The sequence below is a fragment of the Xenopus tropicalis genome, chromosome 8 (assembly GCF_000004195.4).
Source record: "Xenopus tropicalis strain Nigerian chromosome 8, UCB_Xtro_10.0, whole genome shotgun sequence".
Taxonomy (NCBI): domain Eukaryota; kingdom Metazoa; phylum Chordata; class Amphibia; order Anura; family Pipidae; genus Xenopus; species Xenopus tropicalis.
This window is the reverse complement of record NC_030684.2, coordinates 71,955,169-71,969,771: the sequence shown is the minus strand read 5'-3', so window position 1 is coordinate 71,969,771 and position 14,603 is coordinate 71,955,169. Positions and strand designations below refer to the sequence as shown.

The 14,603-nt window shown below is 36.8% G+C and overlaps 1 protein-coding gene across 2 annotated transcripts; it reads right to left on the bottom strand.

Annotated features, from left to right (window-relative positions):
• Window positions 1–1,100: 1,100 nt before the first annotated feature.
• On the bottom strand, window positions 1,101–13,624 carry cuta (cutA divalent cation tolerance homolog). Of its 2 annotated transcripts, none has more exons than XM_012967828.3 (7): window positions 13,519–13,624; window positions 10,999–11,056; window positions 8,797–8,942; window positions 7,697–7,756; window positions 4,331–4,376; window positions 1,410–1,459; window positions 1,101–1,252 (listed from the first exon to the last, which is right to left on the bottom strand). In XM_012967828.3, the coding sequence occupies exons 2-7, from the start codon at window positions 11,050–11,052 to the stop codon at window positions 1,153–1,155; spliced, it is 456 nt and encodes a 151-aa protein (XP_012823282.1). In that variant the 5' UTR covers window positions 11,053–11,056; window positions 13,519–13,624; the 3' UTR covers window positions 1,101–1,152.
• Window positions 13,625–14,603: the final 979 nt, after the last annotated feature.

Here is a 14,603-nt window from a genome sequence, read left to right as displayed (position 1 = left end):
TTATCACAAATTTCTTGGGACCCTCAGTGGCATAAGGAGGACTTGCTAGACTGCTTTCAGACTTCTTAGCAGAGCAGAAAACAACCTCTTTTTCTTATTTAAAAGGGCTGAATGACTGCTAGTAAGATTTACTGTCATTAGATAAGCTTTATAATCCTTTCTTTTTCTCTCTAACCCACAACCTGCTTTATCTCACCCTAAATAAAGGGATGTAATACATCTTGTAGCAGGGTCTGTCCCCTAATTCTTAGGGGCAAATGCACAGGCAGTGGATTGTCTGCTTTCCTTTAACTGTATACAAAATGCAGGTGGAGGAAAGCAGCTCCAATTTCATATGCTCCTTTCTGTAGCTCCATTGACAAGCCCAACACTGGCCTATGTGGAGCTACATGAAGCGGATATTGGCGTGAAAATATCCTCTCCATGTAGTTCAGTGCCCAGAATTCAGAGTTGTGCAGTGGAGTTGTGGGCTACCACGTTTGTCACCTTATGCCTTTACTGTTGTGATGTGCACTGAATGTCAGGACCAAGTCCTAATCCAATTGTTCTGCCTCAATTTATACAAATAATACTCAGGGAGGGCAACAGAGTGGAATATAGACAGAGTCCTTTGCTACCCAAATGATACATGTATTATTGTTTCAGCATTCGTCTTTTAACAATTTACTTTATCCATATTTATGACCATAAAATAAGGCTTGGTTTTATCACCCATGGGTCAATGTCTAACTAGATAAGAGCTACCCCACCCACTTACCAGTTGCTTCATTAACTGCAGGTTGGCCATCCACTTGGTTTGAAGTTCAGCTTGCTGATGGGCTTGCTTAATATTTTTTTAGGGCTGTACAAATGTTTACAAACTACATGCTGTGGGTTACCCAAGGAACTTCTGCCACTGTGAGCGCAAAATAACCCAGTGATTTCCTTATTTTGTTACTTTTCATAATACACTGTGCAACATAACCCTTAATAACACAAAATTGTTTGTAACCTAATTAATCAAAATCATGTCAATTCCAATCTATGCTACAAAAGAGGTAAATAACGTTTTCAAAGTATTCTAGAAGAATGCAGGCAGATAAAGAGCACATTAGAAGGAGGACATTGCAAAACTATTTATTTTCTTTCATCAGAAAATAATGAGAGAATCCATTACTCTGGAACAATATCCCCAACCCATTTTAGGTATGGAGGGTTCCCCTGCTCTATGGGGAGGCTGATGACCTCACAGACTTCATAAGGATGAACAGATCTGTACAGGCAACAAAAGAGATGGTTAGTAATACAAAAACTGCAGCAGCCCTCACACATCTTTTATTTTGTTGTATGGAACAGTGAGCATTAGCAGATTGGGAAGACTTCAACGTGTGATGGCTGCATAGCCTGTCAATTAACATATTCTTTCTCACCTAACATATTCTGTCAGTGCTGAAACTTTGGAAGATCTGGTCTTAATCATCTAGAAAAGAGAAATTAACAAAACAAACAAACAAAATGAAAAAACAAACAAAAACTTTTATGGAAATTATTTGTAATAAAACGCTGTTAAAGACATTTTATATAAAGTTCATATTGAGTTATAATATTCATCCTCCCTTAAAATGTGAAATGATGCAGAAAAAAAGATGTTTTGAAAGCATTTTACCTCCTAAAACTGTCATTATATGAGAGCTGCATACACAACCTCGGAAATCAGAAGCCAGGGTGAAATGAAAGATGGGAGTGTCGCTTCAGTCTCCCACAGGAAGGCTTAACACAACAGTAGCAGGGAAAAACCCTCCCAGATTCTCAGACCCTCTGTGTCTCTGCTTGTGCTGCTGGCGGGGCAGGAGCGGTCATAGCAGGCAGGCAGACAGGGGAAGGGAGGGGCATGAGCAGAGCAAGAATGGACTGCCTGTGACATTGCAAAGCCCCGCCCATCCTATGCATATTCACTGCACTTTAAGTAGCTCTGCTGTGTTACTGAAGTCAAATCAAGGCCAGCAGTTCCCAGCCATTGTAAAATTTTATGGTATATGTATCCTTTAAAGGGGACATAAAGGATAAACTAAAAAAAACTCTAATCTTGTAGGCAATTACTCTATTGGAGCTCACAATAGGTCCTCTCAGGACCATGTTTCAAATGAGGAGTGGGTGTGTCCTTATGGTCCCTGCCAGAAGCACAGTAGGAGGGGGATAGTCAATCACAGGCCTGCATTCACACAATCAAAGACAGGCTTTAGTTCCCTGTCAGGTCAGTCTAGCTCCCCTGCACAGCCTGGGTAAGGAGGCAGCAGGAAGTGGAACAGATGGGCAGAACTAGTGGGGTTTTTGGAGAAACCCTATTTTTTTAAAGCACATTCCTTCTATATTTAGATAAGTACAATTAATTGGCACAATATTGTTTTTCACAAAATATGTCTCCTTAAACAATTAAATCAGAATCTAACACCAGCCAATTTGGATTATTTGTTTACTGCTTTTCCCAAATCTTAAACAGATATCTGGCTTAAAATTGGCCGTATGTCAATTGGGCAGGTTTAAAAATCTTCTTGGGGTGAGAAGTGCATCAACTTGTTGATGCTGTCCTCACCCCAAAGGCTTACATACCATCAATGTAGTCCAACTGGTTGGCCTATTACTCACTTCAAGGTAGTTATATCGAGAAAAGATCTGCTGGTTTGGCAAGGTTGCCAAATGAGTGGATCTTTCAGTGTATGGCCAGCTTTGCTCTTTTTGAGTGTAGAAGAGTTAAGATAATTTATGATTTAAAGGAGGAGTAACACCAAAAATGAAAATATATCAAAGAAATTAAACTATAATGTACTGTTGCCCTGCACTGGTAAAATTTGTGTGTTTGTTACAGAAACACTACTAGAGTTTATATAAATAGCCATGGGGCAGCCATTCAAATAGAGAAAAGGCAGATAACACCTAAAATCTGTAGAATACAATGGTGTCCTATCTGTTATCTGCTATGTATTCTGTGTCTTTTCTCATTTTTCCAGCTTGAATGGCTGCCCCATAGCTACACAGCAGCTTTTTTTATATAAACTATAGCAGTGTTTATGTAGCAAACACACCAGTTTACCAGTGCAGGGCAACCGTACATTGTATTGAATTTACTTTAAAACACTTTGATTTTTTGATGTTACTGTTCCTTTAACAATTGTCTAATTACCTCCCCCCCATGTGGTACACTTTGGTGAGTCAAGATTTGTATGGGTCATGGTGCTCAGTGCTGCTGATGAGCAGTCCTGGGAAGCTATCTGGCACTGATCAGAATGGTATTTGACCACACAGAGCAAACACATTATGATAAATTGGCACAGGCAGTTAACGAGTTTGCAAATGCATCAATTCGAAAATCAGAAAACAGAACAAACAAATCTAACTGCAGAGAACTTCTGGATTCCCCAGTTCTTCTTCCCCTTCTTTGATAAATTAGTCCAGTGTTCTAACAGGACATGTGTTGAGATTTCAACAATAAGTATAAGTATGCAAAACACAAGCCCTACTCATTTAGTTTATGTTTAAATGTGGAGTATTGTATCATTCATGTAAGGACACTGCCTAGGAATAACAATAACAAAATGTGCACTATTTCAGAACAGTGCTAGCTTAAAAATGCATAAAAATATGCATGCACGTGTAAAAATAGGGGTTTTAAATGCTTACAAATCTTGTTTTTCCTATATAATGATAATAATATGAATGTGATATGTTAATATAAAGAAATAATTTTTTTTTTTTTTTTACATTTTCTTAAAAAAAAAAGGTTTGAAATGGAAAGATACAAAGAATGAAACACTCTAGTGATTTATGGAACATGCATTGCTTTGCAGATAATAGATACATTTGGTATGAGGTAAAATTGCAATTAGTGGCGATGGTAAAACAGTGTTAAGGGAACAGTAACACCAAATAATGAACTTTTTTTAAAGTAAATTAAATATAATGTACTTATGCCTTGCGCTGGTAAAAGTTGAGTACTTGCTACAGTAACACTACTATAGTTCATATAAACAAGCTGCTGTGTAAAGGGGCAGCCATTCGTGCTGGAAAACTAAGAAAAGTCACAGGTTACATAGCAGATAACAGATAAGCCCTGTAGAAAAAAAGTGTTTTATCTGTCATCTGCAATGTAACCTGTGCCTTTTCTACTTTGAATAGCTGCCCCAGTGGCCACACAGCAGCATTCTTTATATAAACTATAGTAGTGTTTCTGAGGCAAGTCAGACAGTTGTACCAGTGCATGGCAGCAGTACATTATATTGTAATTATTTTTATACAATTTGGTGTTACCGTTTCTTTAAAAGGGTGACTGTGTTGGCCAGACAATAAAACACACCAGAAGTACTTCATTATCCTCTTCTAACTTCCCCTTCCATTCATATCTAAGAAAGCAAAAGAGACAACAAGCCAGAAAATGCCATTAGTAGTGACATAATATAAAGCGCATTGGTACATAAGATATGGATGATCCAGATCCAGGTACTGGCTATTACGGTATAACCAATTATCTTTCACTGTTTCTACTCCTCTAAGGTACATGGTAATGAATCAAAAAGAGATAAAACTACTTTCAGAAGGTAATGTGCATTAAAGGAAAACTATACTTTTTTCATTTCCCTTTCAAGTATTTGTGTATATACAGTAAGGTCCATAAATATTCGGACAGAGACAACTTTTTTCTAATTTTGGTTCTATACATTACCACAATGAATTTTAAATGAAACAACTCAGATGCAGTTGAAGTGCAGACTTTCAGCTTTAATTCAGTGGGGTGAACAAAACAATTGCATAAGAATATGAGGCCACTAAAGCATTTTTTTTTAACACAATCCCTTCATTTCAAGGGCTATTTCATGGGCAGGTGTTGCCAAGTCCGTTGTTATGTCATTATTAATTAAGCAGATAAAAGGCCTGGGGTTGATCTGAGGTGTGGTGCTTGCATGTGGAAGATTTTGCTGTGAACAGACAACATGCGGTCAAAGGAGCTCTCCATGCAGGTGAAAGAAGCCATCCTTAAAGGACAATGAAAGGTTAATATAAATTAAAAGTAAGTCTAAAGGCATTCTTTTTAAGTACTTACTGCATATCTAAATTCCCAGATCCCTGCTTGTTTCTCTGAGATATGGTGCTGGCAGCCTATACAGCAGTGTGAAGACTCCAGTGACATTACTGAAATCTCTCTTCCCTTCCTGTAGGCTGCCAGCGGCAGCCTTCCTATTCTCTGAGCATGTGTGTAACTTGATCCTGTCTGCTGTTCTGAGCTACACATGCCCACCAGCCAATCAGAAGAGGATCTGGCAGAGGGGAGGGGGCGGGAGGGAATGAAACACACGTGCAGTATGAAGCAAGGAGGGAAAGGAAGGGAGAATACCTTTTTAGAGATGGCTGCCTGTTCTAGAAAATGTGAAGTAAGTGTGACTGAGTAAATATTTTGATGGTGAGCCAAAAGTGTGGCGATTTTACTAAACAATAGGAGGACTATTGGGCAGTATGCTTTTTAAATTTTGACTTACATTCTCCTTTAAGCTGTGAAAACAGAAAAAACCCATCCGAGAAATTTCTACAATATTAGGAGTGGCAAAATCTACAATTCGGTACATCCTGAGAAAAAAAGAAAGCAAGCACTGGTGAACCCAGCAACGCAAAAAAGACCTGGACGTCAACGGAAAACAACAGTGGTGGATGATCGTAGAATCCTTTCCATGGTAAAGAGAAACCGCTTCACAACAGCCAACCAAGTGAACAACACTATGCAGGTGGTAGGCGTATCGATATCCAAGTCTACAATAAAGAGCAGACTGCATGAAAGTAAATATAGAGGGTGCACTGCAAGGTGCAAGCATCTCATAAGCCTCAAGATTAGAAAGGCCAGATTGGACTTTGCTAAAGAACATCTAAAAAGACCAGAACAGTTCTGAAAAAACATCTTGGACAGATGAAACCAAGATCAACCTATACCAGAATGATGGCAAGAAAAAAGTATGGAGAAGGCGTGGAACAGCTCATTATCCAAAGCATACAACATCAGGCAGTGTGATGGCTTGGGCGTGCATGGCTGCCAGTGGCACTGGGACACTAGTTTTTATTGATGAAGTGACACAGGAGAGAAGCAGCAAATGAATTCTGAGGTATTCAGAGACATACTGTCTGCTCAAATCCAGCTAAATGCAGTCAAATTGATTGGGCGTCGTTTCATGATACAGATAGACAATGACCCAAAACACACAGCCAAAGCAACCCAAGAGTTTATTAAAGCAAAGAAGTTGAATGGCCAAGTCAGTCAACTAAGCATGCATTTCACTTGTTGAAGACTAAACTTCAGACAGAAAGGCCCACAAACAAACAGCAACTGAAAGCCGCTGCAGTAAAGGCCAGGCAGAACATTAAAAAGGAGGAAACCCAGCATCTGGTGATGTCCATAAGTTTAAGACTTCAGGCTGTCATTGCCAGCAAAGGTTTTCAACCAAGTATTAGAAATGAACATTTTATTTCCAGTTATTAAATTAGTCTAATTACTTTTGAGCCCCTGAAATAAAGGGATTGTGCCTCATATTTTTATGCAAACATTTTGTTCACCCTACTGAATTAAAGCTGAAAGTCAGCACTTAAACTGCATCTGAGTTGTTTCATTTAAAATTCATTGTGGTAATGTACAGAAAATTAGAAAAAAGTTGTTTCTGTCCAAATATTTATGGACCTAACTGTATGTGGACATAGCTTCTTGTGCAAGACACATTCTTTTTCTTTATACTGCCAAATCTGAATATGGACAATACCCACCATATTGCTTGTCTTGGGTTATGCCTTTATCCAAAATTATTCATAGCAGCTGCATTCATTTATACCCACTATTATTAATGTTTTATAGGTTAACTATGAAGAGACAGCTGCCACAAACAAAGTGGCATTAACTCAGTATACAATTAAATGTGAAAATGCAAATACGAACAGAAGATACCTTTAGTGTGAATAATACATTATGACTTCATAAGGCTTTAATAACAGCATGCAAAACAAAATGCTTTCCAGTCGCAGAAAAATACCCATTAGCTGCAATCATGTACAGTATAGTTAATAAAAGGAGAAGGCTTTAAGTCATAAGTGAACAGTGGTCCAACTACAGCACCAGGACCTGTGCATTAACTTGTACCACAGGGGATACTGCACCCTGATATAGCAAATGATCACACTAAGGTATCCCCTGCGACCCCATGGGGTGGCGGCTCTGGGTGCAGTCACCCACTACCTCAATACTTATGCCACAATTTGTAAGCACAACAATAACCGCACTCAAAGTTGCAGTCAAGAACCACAGGCCCATATTACTAAGTAAGCAGGTCTCTACCCCTAATTATTAAACCATTAGTCATCCAGGCCCCCAATCTACTCCCTACAAACTCCACTTTGCCTCGGCTCCCCTGACTTGAATACCATCTGTAGCACTGTACCACTGGTCGCAGGAAAGATCATTCCCACCCGCCACTGACGATAAGGGCTGAATGGTCAGATATGGAGGTAGAAACAATAGAAATCTACCTCCACCTCCTGTTTCAGCCCTAAACATACATTTTGCTTGAGCGCCTTCAATGGTGCCCAGTCAAAATTTTTTAACCTGCCCAATCAAACGAGACAACAGATATCAGCAGCCTTTGTATGGCCAGCTTTACTTTAGTATACTTATATACAGAAAGGTGTAACTTACATGGAGGTGATTTGGGGTATAATATTTACACAGGCTGCTAACTTCCTCTCCACAAGACCCCTGAAAGGAAAATAATGATTAACTTAACAGAACACAGCAAATCAGTGGGTTACAATAATTTTCAAAAGAGCAATAAAAGGGACCTATCACTGAAATAAACAGTGGATGCTTCAATAAAACTTTTCAAATGGCATACAACCCTTAAACACCATTTGTGAAACAGATTTATTATTATACACTACAGTTTAGTGGATTTTCTCTTGAGCTGGTTTGGTATTAATCACTACCAAGTCTCACACTTATTATGCAGACTATTTAAAGGAACAGTAACAACAAAAATGAAAATGTTTTAAAGTAACTGAAATATAATGTACTGTTGCCCTACACTGGTAAAAACGGGTGTATTTGCTTCAAAAAGTTACTATAGTTTATAAAGCTGCTATGTAGAAGAAAAGGCACACGTTATATAACAAAGTCTGTAGAATACAACTGATGTATTTCTTACACAGGAATATAAACAGGGATTACATGCCATTCATTGCTCTCTACACAGGACTACAGAAGGAAATCTTCTCTCATATAAACTGAGACATTTATTTAAACTTAAAGTCTGTTCTCTGTGATATTTTTATGTTAATATAGTAAAAATAAAATGATAATACTACCTCAGGGTTTATGTACTACCATACTAATATCCTTATATTTTACAATAGGGGGCACATTATTTGTATTTGTTTAGAGGTGTTGTCTTTTATGTAATATCCACAAGGCCATTTTACATTAAACAACAATAGGTTAGCACAACTTCTGAGAGAAATACAATTAAATTGTTTAGAATTATATTCAGCACATTAACAAAGTCACATTAATAGTACATTTAAATATAATTTATGAATACTAATATGATTTCATTCTACGTATCAAACATTACATTTGTCAAACAATCCTCTATTTGCAGCAATTCCAGCTTTGCTTTAAAGCAATGACCATGGGATATGGCATAATGTTGTACAAACCAAACACAATTCCTAGTGATTTCCAAGCAATAGTTGTATAACAGCAGTTCTTTCATTATATATAAACCATTTTAATTTATATACCGGGCAATGTCTTTGGCCACTGTGTCATTAGGGCAGGTAACATAGGCTGCAGAAAGAGAACCTGATGCATAACTGTCAGATGCCATGGAAAAAGCTCTTATTCCCACAGTCCTCAGCAGAAGAGGGGTCATATAGAAAAGAAATGCCTGCAGTAAGCAGAGAACAACAGAAAACTAAATTATACCATAGTGATGCTAGTGTTTTACATCCCAAGCTCATGGTGAAGTGGGTGGGTTCAGAAAGTAGTTTACTAGAATGGCTATTATGTTGACTGCATACATTTTACATTGACAGTAGGCTATAGAGATTATATGCACAAAAGTTTTCGCATGTTATTAACTAAACTATTAACTGTGATTAACTATAATAATAATAATAATAAAGCTAATTCCTTAAACCTACCTTACCATCATTTTTAAAGCATGTTGCACAACAATGAGTTGTGGCCATACAAAAAGCTGCTGTAGCCAGGCTAGTGTGAACCTAAATTGCTCATTCCAAGTGGAAGCCACAAAGGTTATGTGTTCAGCAATAAATACCAGTCCAATACCAAAACCAAGATCTTTCTTGCTCTTGAATGATTTGTTTGTTATGTCCCTATTAACCTGCATTGCTTTTAACTGAATTAGGAACATTTTTAGCAACTTTGATAACATTCAATACTAAGTGCTTTAGGATAGCTGCTTAATAACTCTCCCCCAGAATGTTCTCGCCTAAATACTGAAAGGCTAAGAGAATCTGCCTATTACCTCTGCTTGCATTAAAGATAAACAAAAAAAATGACTATGCAAGTAATTACATTTCATATTACACGGAGGCAGAGAAAGAACTTAGATCAGAACTTATTAATAATGAGCCCTCTAGCATATTTTGCTTTGGCAGAAGTTACCTCACTTTTAGGTAATGTTTATCATAATTATTATTTCCAGCCCTTAAGCTTAGCTTCTTAACAGCAGCCACTGAGCATATGCACAGTCACTGACATATTACACACATTACAAGATTCAAGATGGCAAGCTCCTGTGGATCTGTTGTAGGGCTGCTGAACCTCTCTACTGGTATTGTAAGTCTAGTATATAAAATGCTTAATTTATAGCTATATACTTTTGTAGGCTTTAATTCTCCTTTAAAGTTTGTTAGAGTAACTTTTTGCCATGTATAACTTTATAATATTGACAACAACGTAAATTGCGAAAAACTCACAACTTTTTTTTTCTGTGACTTTTAGCACTAAAAATCCAAATTGAAAACAAAAATCCAATGGTTAGTAAATTGTTAATGTAAAATTGTTCAGTTTGCTTCTGATGACTTTTGCAATTTACATTATTTTTTATTTTCTTAAGTGTTCATGACATAATATCATGAACTGCTAATATCATGATTTTTAACATTTTTTATCATTAACACTGATGTGCTTTTTCGCTGGCCAGTCCCTAGAGTGTTCTCTTCTGCTTTAGGGCTCTGGCACACGGGGAGATTTGTCGTCCGTGACAAATCTCCCTGTTCGCGGGCGACTAATCTCCCTTGAGAGGAAACTTCCGAGATTTCACTGAAATTGCGCCGCTGCGTATGCCATCCCACCGGCGATTTACATTTTCGCCGGTGGGATGGCATTTCGGGGAGATTAGATGTGTGTGAATACAATGCGTAGAATGAGGTTTTCAAGTCATCTTTATTGTCATTACATTTGCATATAAAATATACACGAGACGAAATTGCAAATTATCAAAACATATTACATTTCACATACATACATACATAACACTATCCAAGTGCAAGATGCAAAACCATATTATAACCATATTATACAAAGCAGAATAAATAGCGTGCCAACAAATCAATCCAGCTTTTTCCAATCACTGCTATCTATATAGCAGACCCAGCATTTTTAGTGCCCCACACAAATTTTCCAATAGTACTTCTGCTTTTGATTCAATTGCTGTGCTATACTCTAAAGTGCCAATATACATTAATGTGCACAATTTCCACATAAAATCTGTGTTTAAATATTAAATATTATGTCAAAATATAAAGTGCAGTTGTGCATGCAGCCCCTTAATTTACCAACCTGACACAGTTAAAATTTAAAATCATTTAAAAATCTTACAGCTTGCGGAACAAAACTAGCTTTAGCAACTCCTGGAGAGCTCCTGGACATTTCTAACATTTCAAAACAAATACACAGATATGTCTAATACTCACACAGCCAGGTATTAGCAGAGTCCAGAATTGAAGTGAGGAGAAGGCTGGGTGCATGTACCTTGGACAAGAAATGAATAAATATCTCAAATGGTTTACAGTATACTCTCAGATACTTATTTGCAGTATAATATTATAATACACAACAGAGTTTTACAAACTTTGTGAGGTGATACGAAAGGTTAAATCAAAGAAAGCTATGTCAAGATGAGCAACTGCACAAAAATTAGGTAAATAAATCAATAGAAAAAAACATGGAAAAGGATAACCCCAGTGAGAGTTAAGTCTGGTCAAACACAACAGTATTAATAAATGTGTTGTCTTTATTTTTTTTTTTTTTATTTATCTGTTATTTAGGTAGCGCTGGCACATTTATGTAGCTGTTTTATATATTATACATCCCTTCATCAGAGGAGATTAGAATTGAAGGACCCTATCAAGTTCACAGGCAGTAGGGTCAGTTTTATAGGGAGACAATTAGTCTACATATAAATATATTTTGCCAAAGTAGATGAATATTAGGGATGCACCACATCCATTATGTTTGAATCTGGCTGAATCATGCACAAAAAGTGTGGCCTAATAAGAACCAGATTCAATCATTAATTAGCACATTTTTATTTAAAGTAAATTTAAAAAATGCATTTTCCGTGAAAAATTGTTGCATTCAGCTGTCCACAGTTTTATAGTCTCATGACTTTAAGAGGCAGATTTAGCAAATGTGAGTTTAGAGCTTAATACATAAAAACTTACCCATGTTCTAATTATTCCTATGGGATTTTTGAAGTGTTCTTATCAAATGGTAAACTAAACTCACATTTTGATAAATCTGCCTAATCTAAACCCTTGCATTTGGCTAAATTCAAATGCTGCAAAATGTGGGCTTGGCCAAATCTGATTTAGGAATAGTGAAATGTTCATAACCTTAAGTTAATGTGAGTGAAATACAATGGAAGCCTGAAAGTTATAATAGCAAAATGGACTACACAGTACTCTTGAATATCTGGGAACACACAAATGAATTGCTGATGACATTGTGGACTGCTGGTTGCTGGTAAAGTGAGATGTATATAATAGTTCACTTTACTGAATGAGCAAGGAGATTGTGGTCATACTCAGCATATTCAATTTATAAAATGTATTTGCAAGAATGCAGTGTCTACTATGAACTAAAGATCTAAAGATAGGGTTACAGTAGGGTTCGGTCATCACCTAGCAACCATACAAGCATGTTTAATAGTAAATCCAATTTTTTAAAAAAATATACCATTTAGGGATAAACTGAGATGCACGTGAGAGAGGTTTTCAGAGCTTGTATTTCTGAGGTATGGTGTTTGCCCAGTTTGTATATGCTTATGGTAGCAAATCAGGAAGACTTTAGAAAATCCAGCTGCAAAGGCAGGACTAATTGCTTGTAATGTACTAAACATGTATTGTTCAGGGGTATTTCAAATATATGCAGCTTCCTTTTTCACTGACCAACTGTAACCATAGTCATATAAACAATACACAAATGCACAAGGGCATTTTTACATGCATTCTCATGCAGTGGCTTTTTTATTTGTGCCACTGCCATAAGTTAACAGCGCCTATTCTTTTCAACTTTGTAACCAAGACACAATGCTGAACCACTGAACATCAGAACATGCAGCCTCTCACTTGCTTTTGGTGGTTCAGCACAGTAATGTTGGTACCAGCAATAAAAAAGGGCAAGAAAGCATGTACACTGAAACCTTGAATCAGTTTGGCATCTGGTTTGTTCCTCCTACGTGGGAGCCTAACATCAGATGTGAAGCAGCCAAACATGGCAGCTACCAAACTGTATATTAAAGGACATAGCAAAAAAATATTTTCTAAGCAACTTTGCAACATACAGTCCTTACATATATGTTGCTTAGAATTGTTTTCTTTTATTAGGCAAAAAAATATTATTGGGGTTGGCATGTCCTTTAATATGACTTGTAAATATAACTACTAATTGTCTGACACGTTCTGTTTTCTGTCCTGGTGGTTTTAAACCTTGGAATTAATTGGAGCTAATTACCAGACCTATTAAAAAGAATGCTTTTTTGCTACATTGTTCCAAGAGAAAGTAATAGAAGTGCAGAAAGGGACAGAAAAAATGGCTTCAATCTTACAAATTCCTTCGAAACGTACATTTTACGTTATATTGGAAATATATTGCATATATATTGGAAAGTTACTTAGAATTACAATCATATCATGCAAAATGTATTTTGGGGTTGCACACCCTCTACCAATTCTAACAGCAATATGGAACCATAGAAAATCGGATTTATAGCAATTACACTGAAATAGTTAACCCATAAAAAATAAAGAAATGAGCGGCTTTTGCAACATGAACAACATTAAATGAAACAGAACAAATAGCTGTTCATGTTAAACGTAATCTACAGCAGCAATGCAAGGCGATGAGACACGCATTTACAACTGTGCCTTAGGACTGTCATCTACCCGGTATAAATATAATATGGACGTTAACTTAGTATACGTGTATATTACCAAAAGCTATGCAATTACCGTCCAAGCTCAAAGCTACACTCCCTTTAAAAACACATTTACGTCCCCGCTTCCGGCGCAGAAGTTCCACGACTTCGCATTTCCGGGTGGATAAATTGGCTCTTTTTTCCGCCCCAGCCATAATGGGGGCTGCAGCGTTCCCATGGAGACGCGAAGTATGTTAATTTTTCCGCTCAACTTTATTGATTTCACGGAGACAGAGGCTGAAGGCAGAATCAGCGGTGCACCATGGGAGTTGTATCCCGGGGTGATATTTCATGTGTGTATTCCTCTAGTCTCCCATGATACAAAACATTCACATTTATGTGTATTTCTTTTAAATGTATGATCTGTAAATAACTGCTCTGGGAAGGTGCGAGTCTACATTCAGACTGTTCTGCATTACGCATTTCATTCACATTCTTCATCAGTCTGGTATTTTGTTGCATTGTTTACTTGCATGTCCAGTGAATACCAATGCTACAAATAATCAATATTATAATGTGTATAAATTATAAATATGTTACAGCATACATGAAATTGATGGCAGCAGGTTAATAGATTGCCTGGTTTCTTCTCAATGTGTTAAGTATGCTGCATCTTTTAATGCTTCAGTTATCATAAACCAATGTATACAACAGGTTTAAGACGGCCTCATTTTTTTGGTCCAAAGTCAGTCAAAATTACCCATGCACTCTTCACTCTGGCATACAATGTTAACCCTAAACTTGCAAATATATTTTATATATATATATATATATATATATATATATATATATATATATATATATATATATATATATATATATATATATATATATATATATATATATATATAATATATTTGCTGCATTACAATTTACCCTTGCATAATGAATGTATAGAAATGGTTCTGTTTGGTGTAATGAGATATTTATTCAGTAAGCATCTGAAGGGAAAGGTAAATAAAAAAAAAATAGGAAGGAGCAGTGGAGCTCAAATATGTGTTCCCCCAATTAGATAGCAGCAGTAGGTTTAGTGATGGGTTTAACACTTGCATGGGAATATAGGCTGTGTCAGGTTCCTGGTAATGTTATTCTTAGATGTTC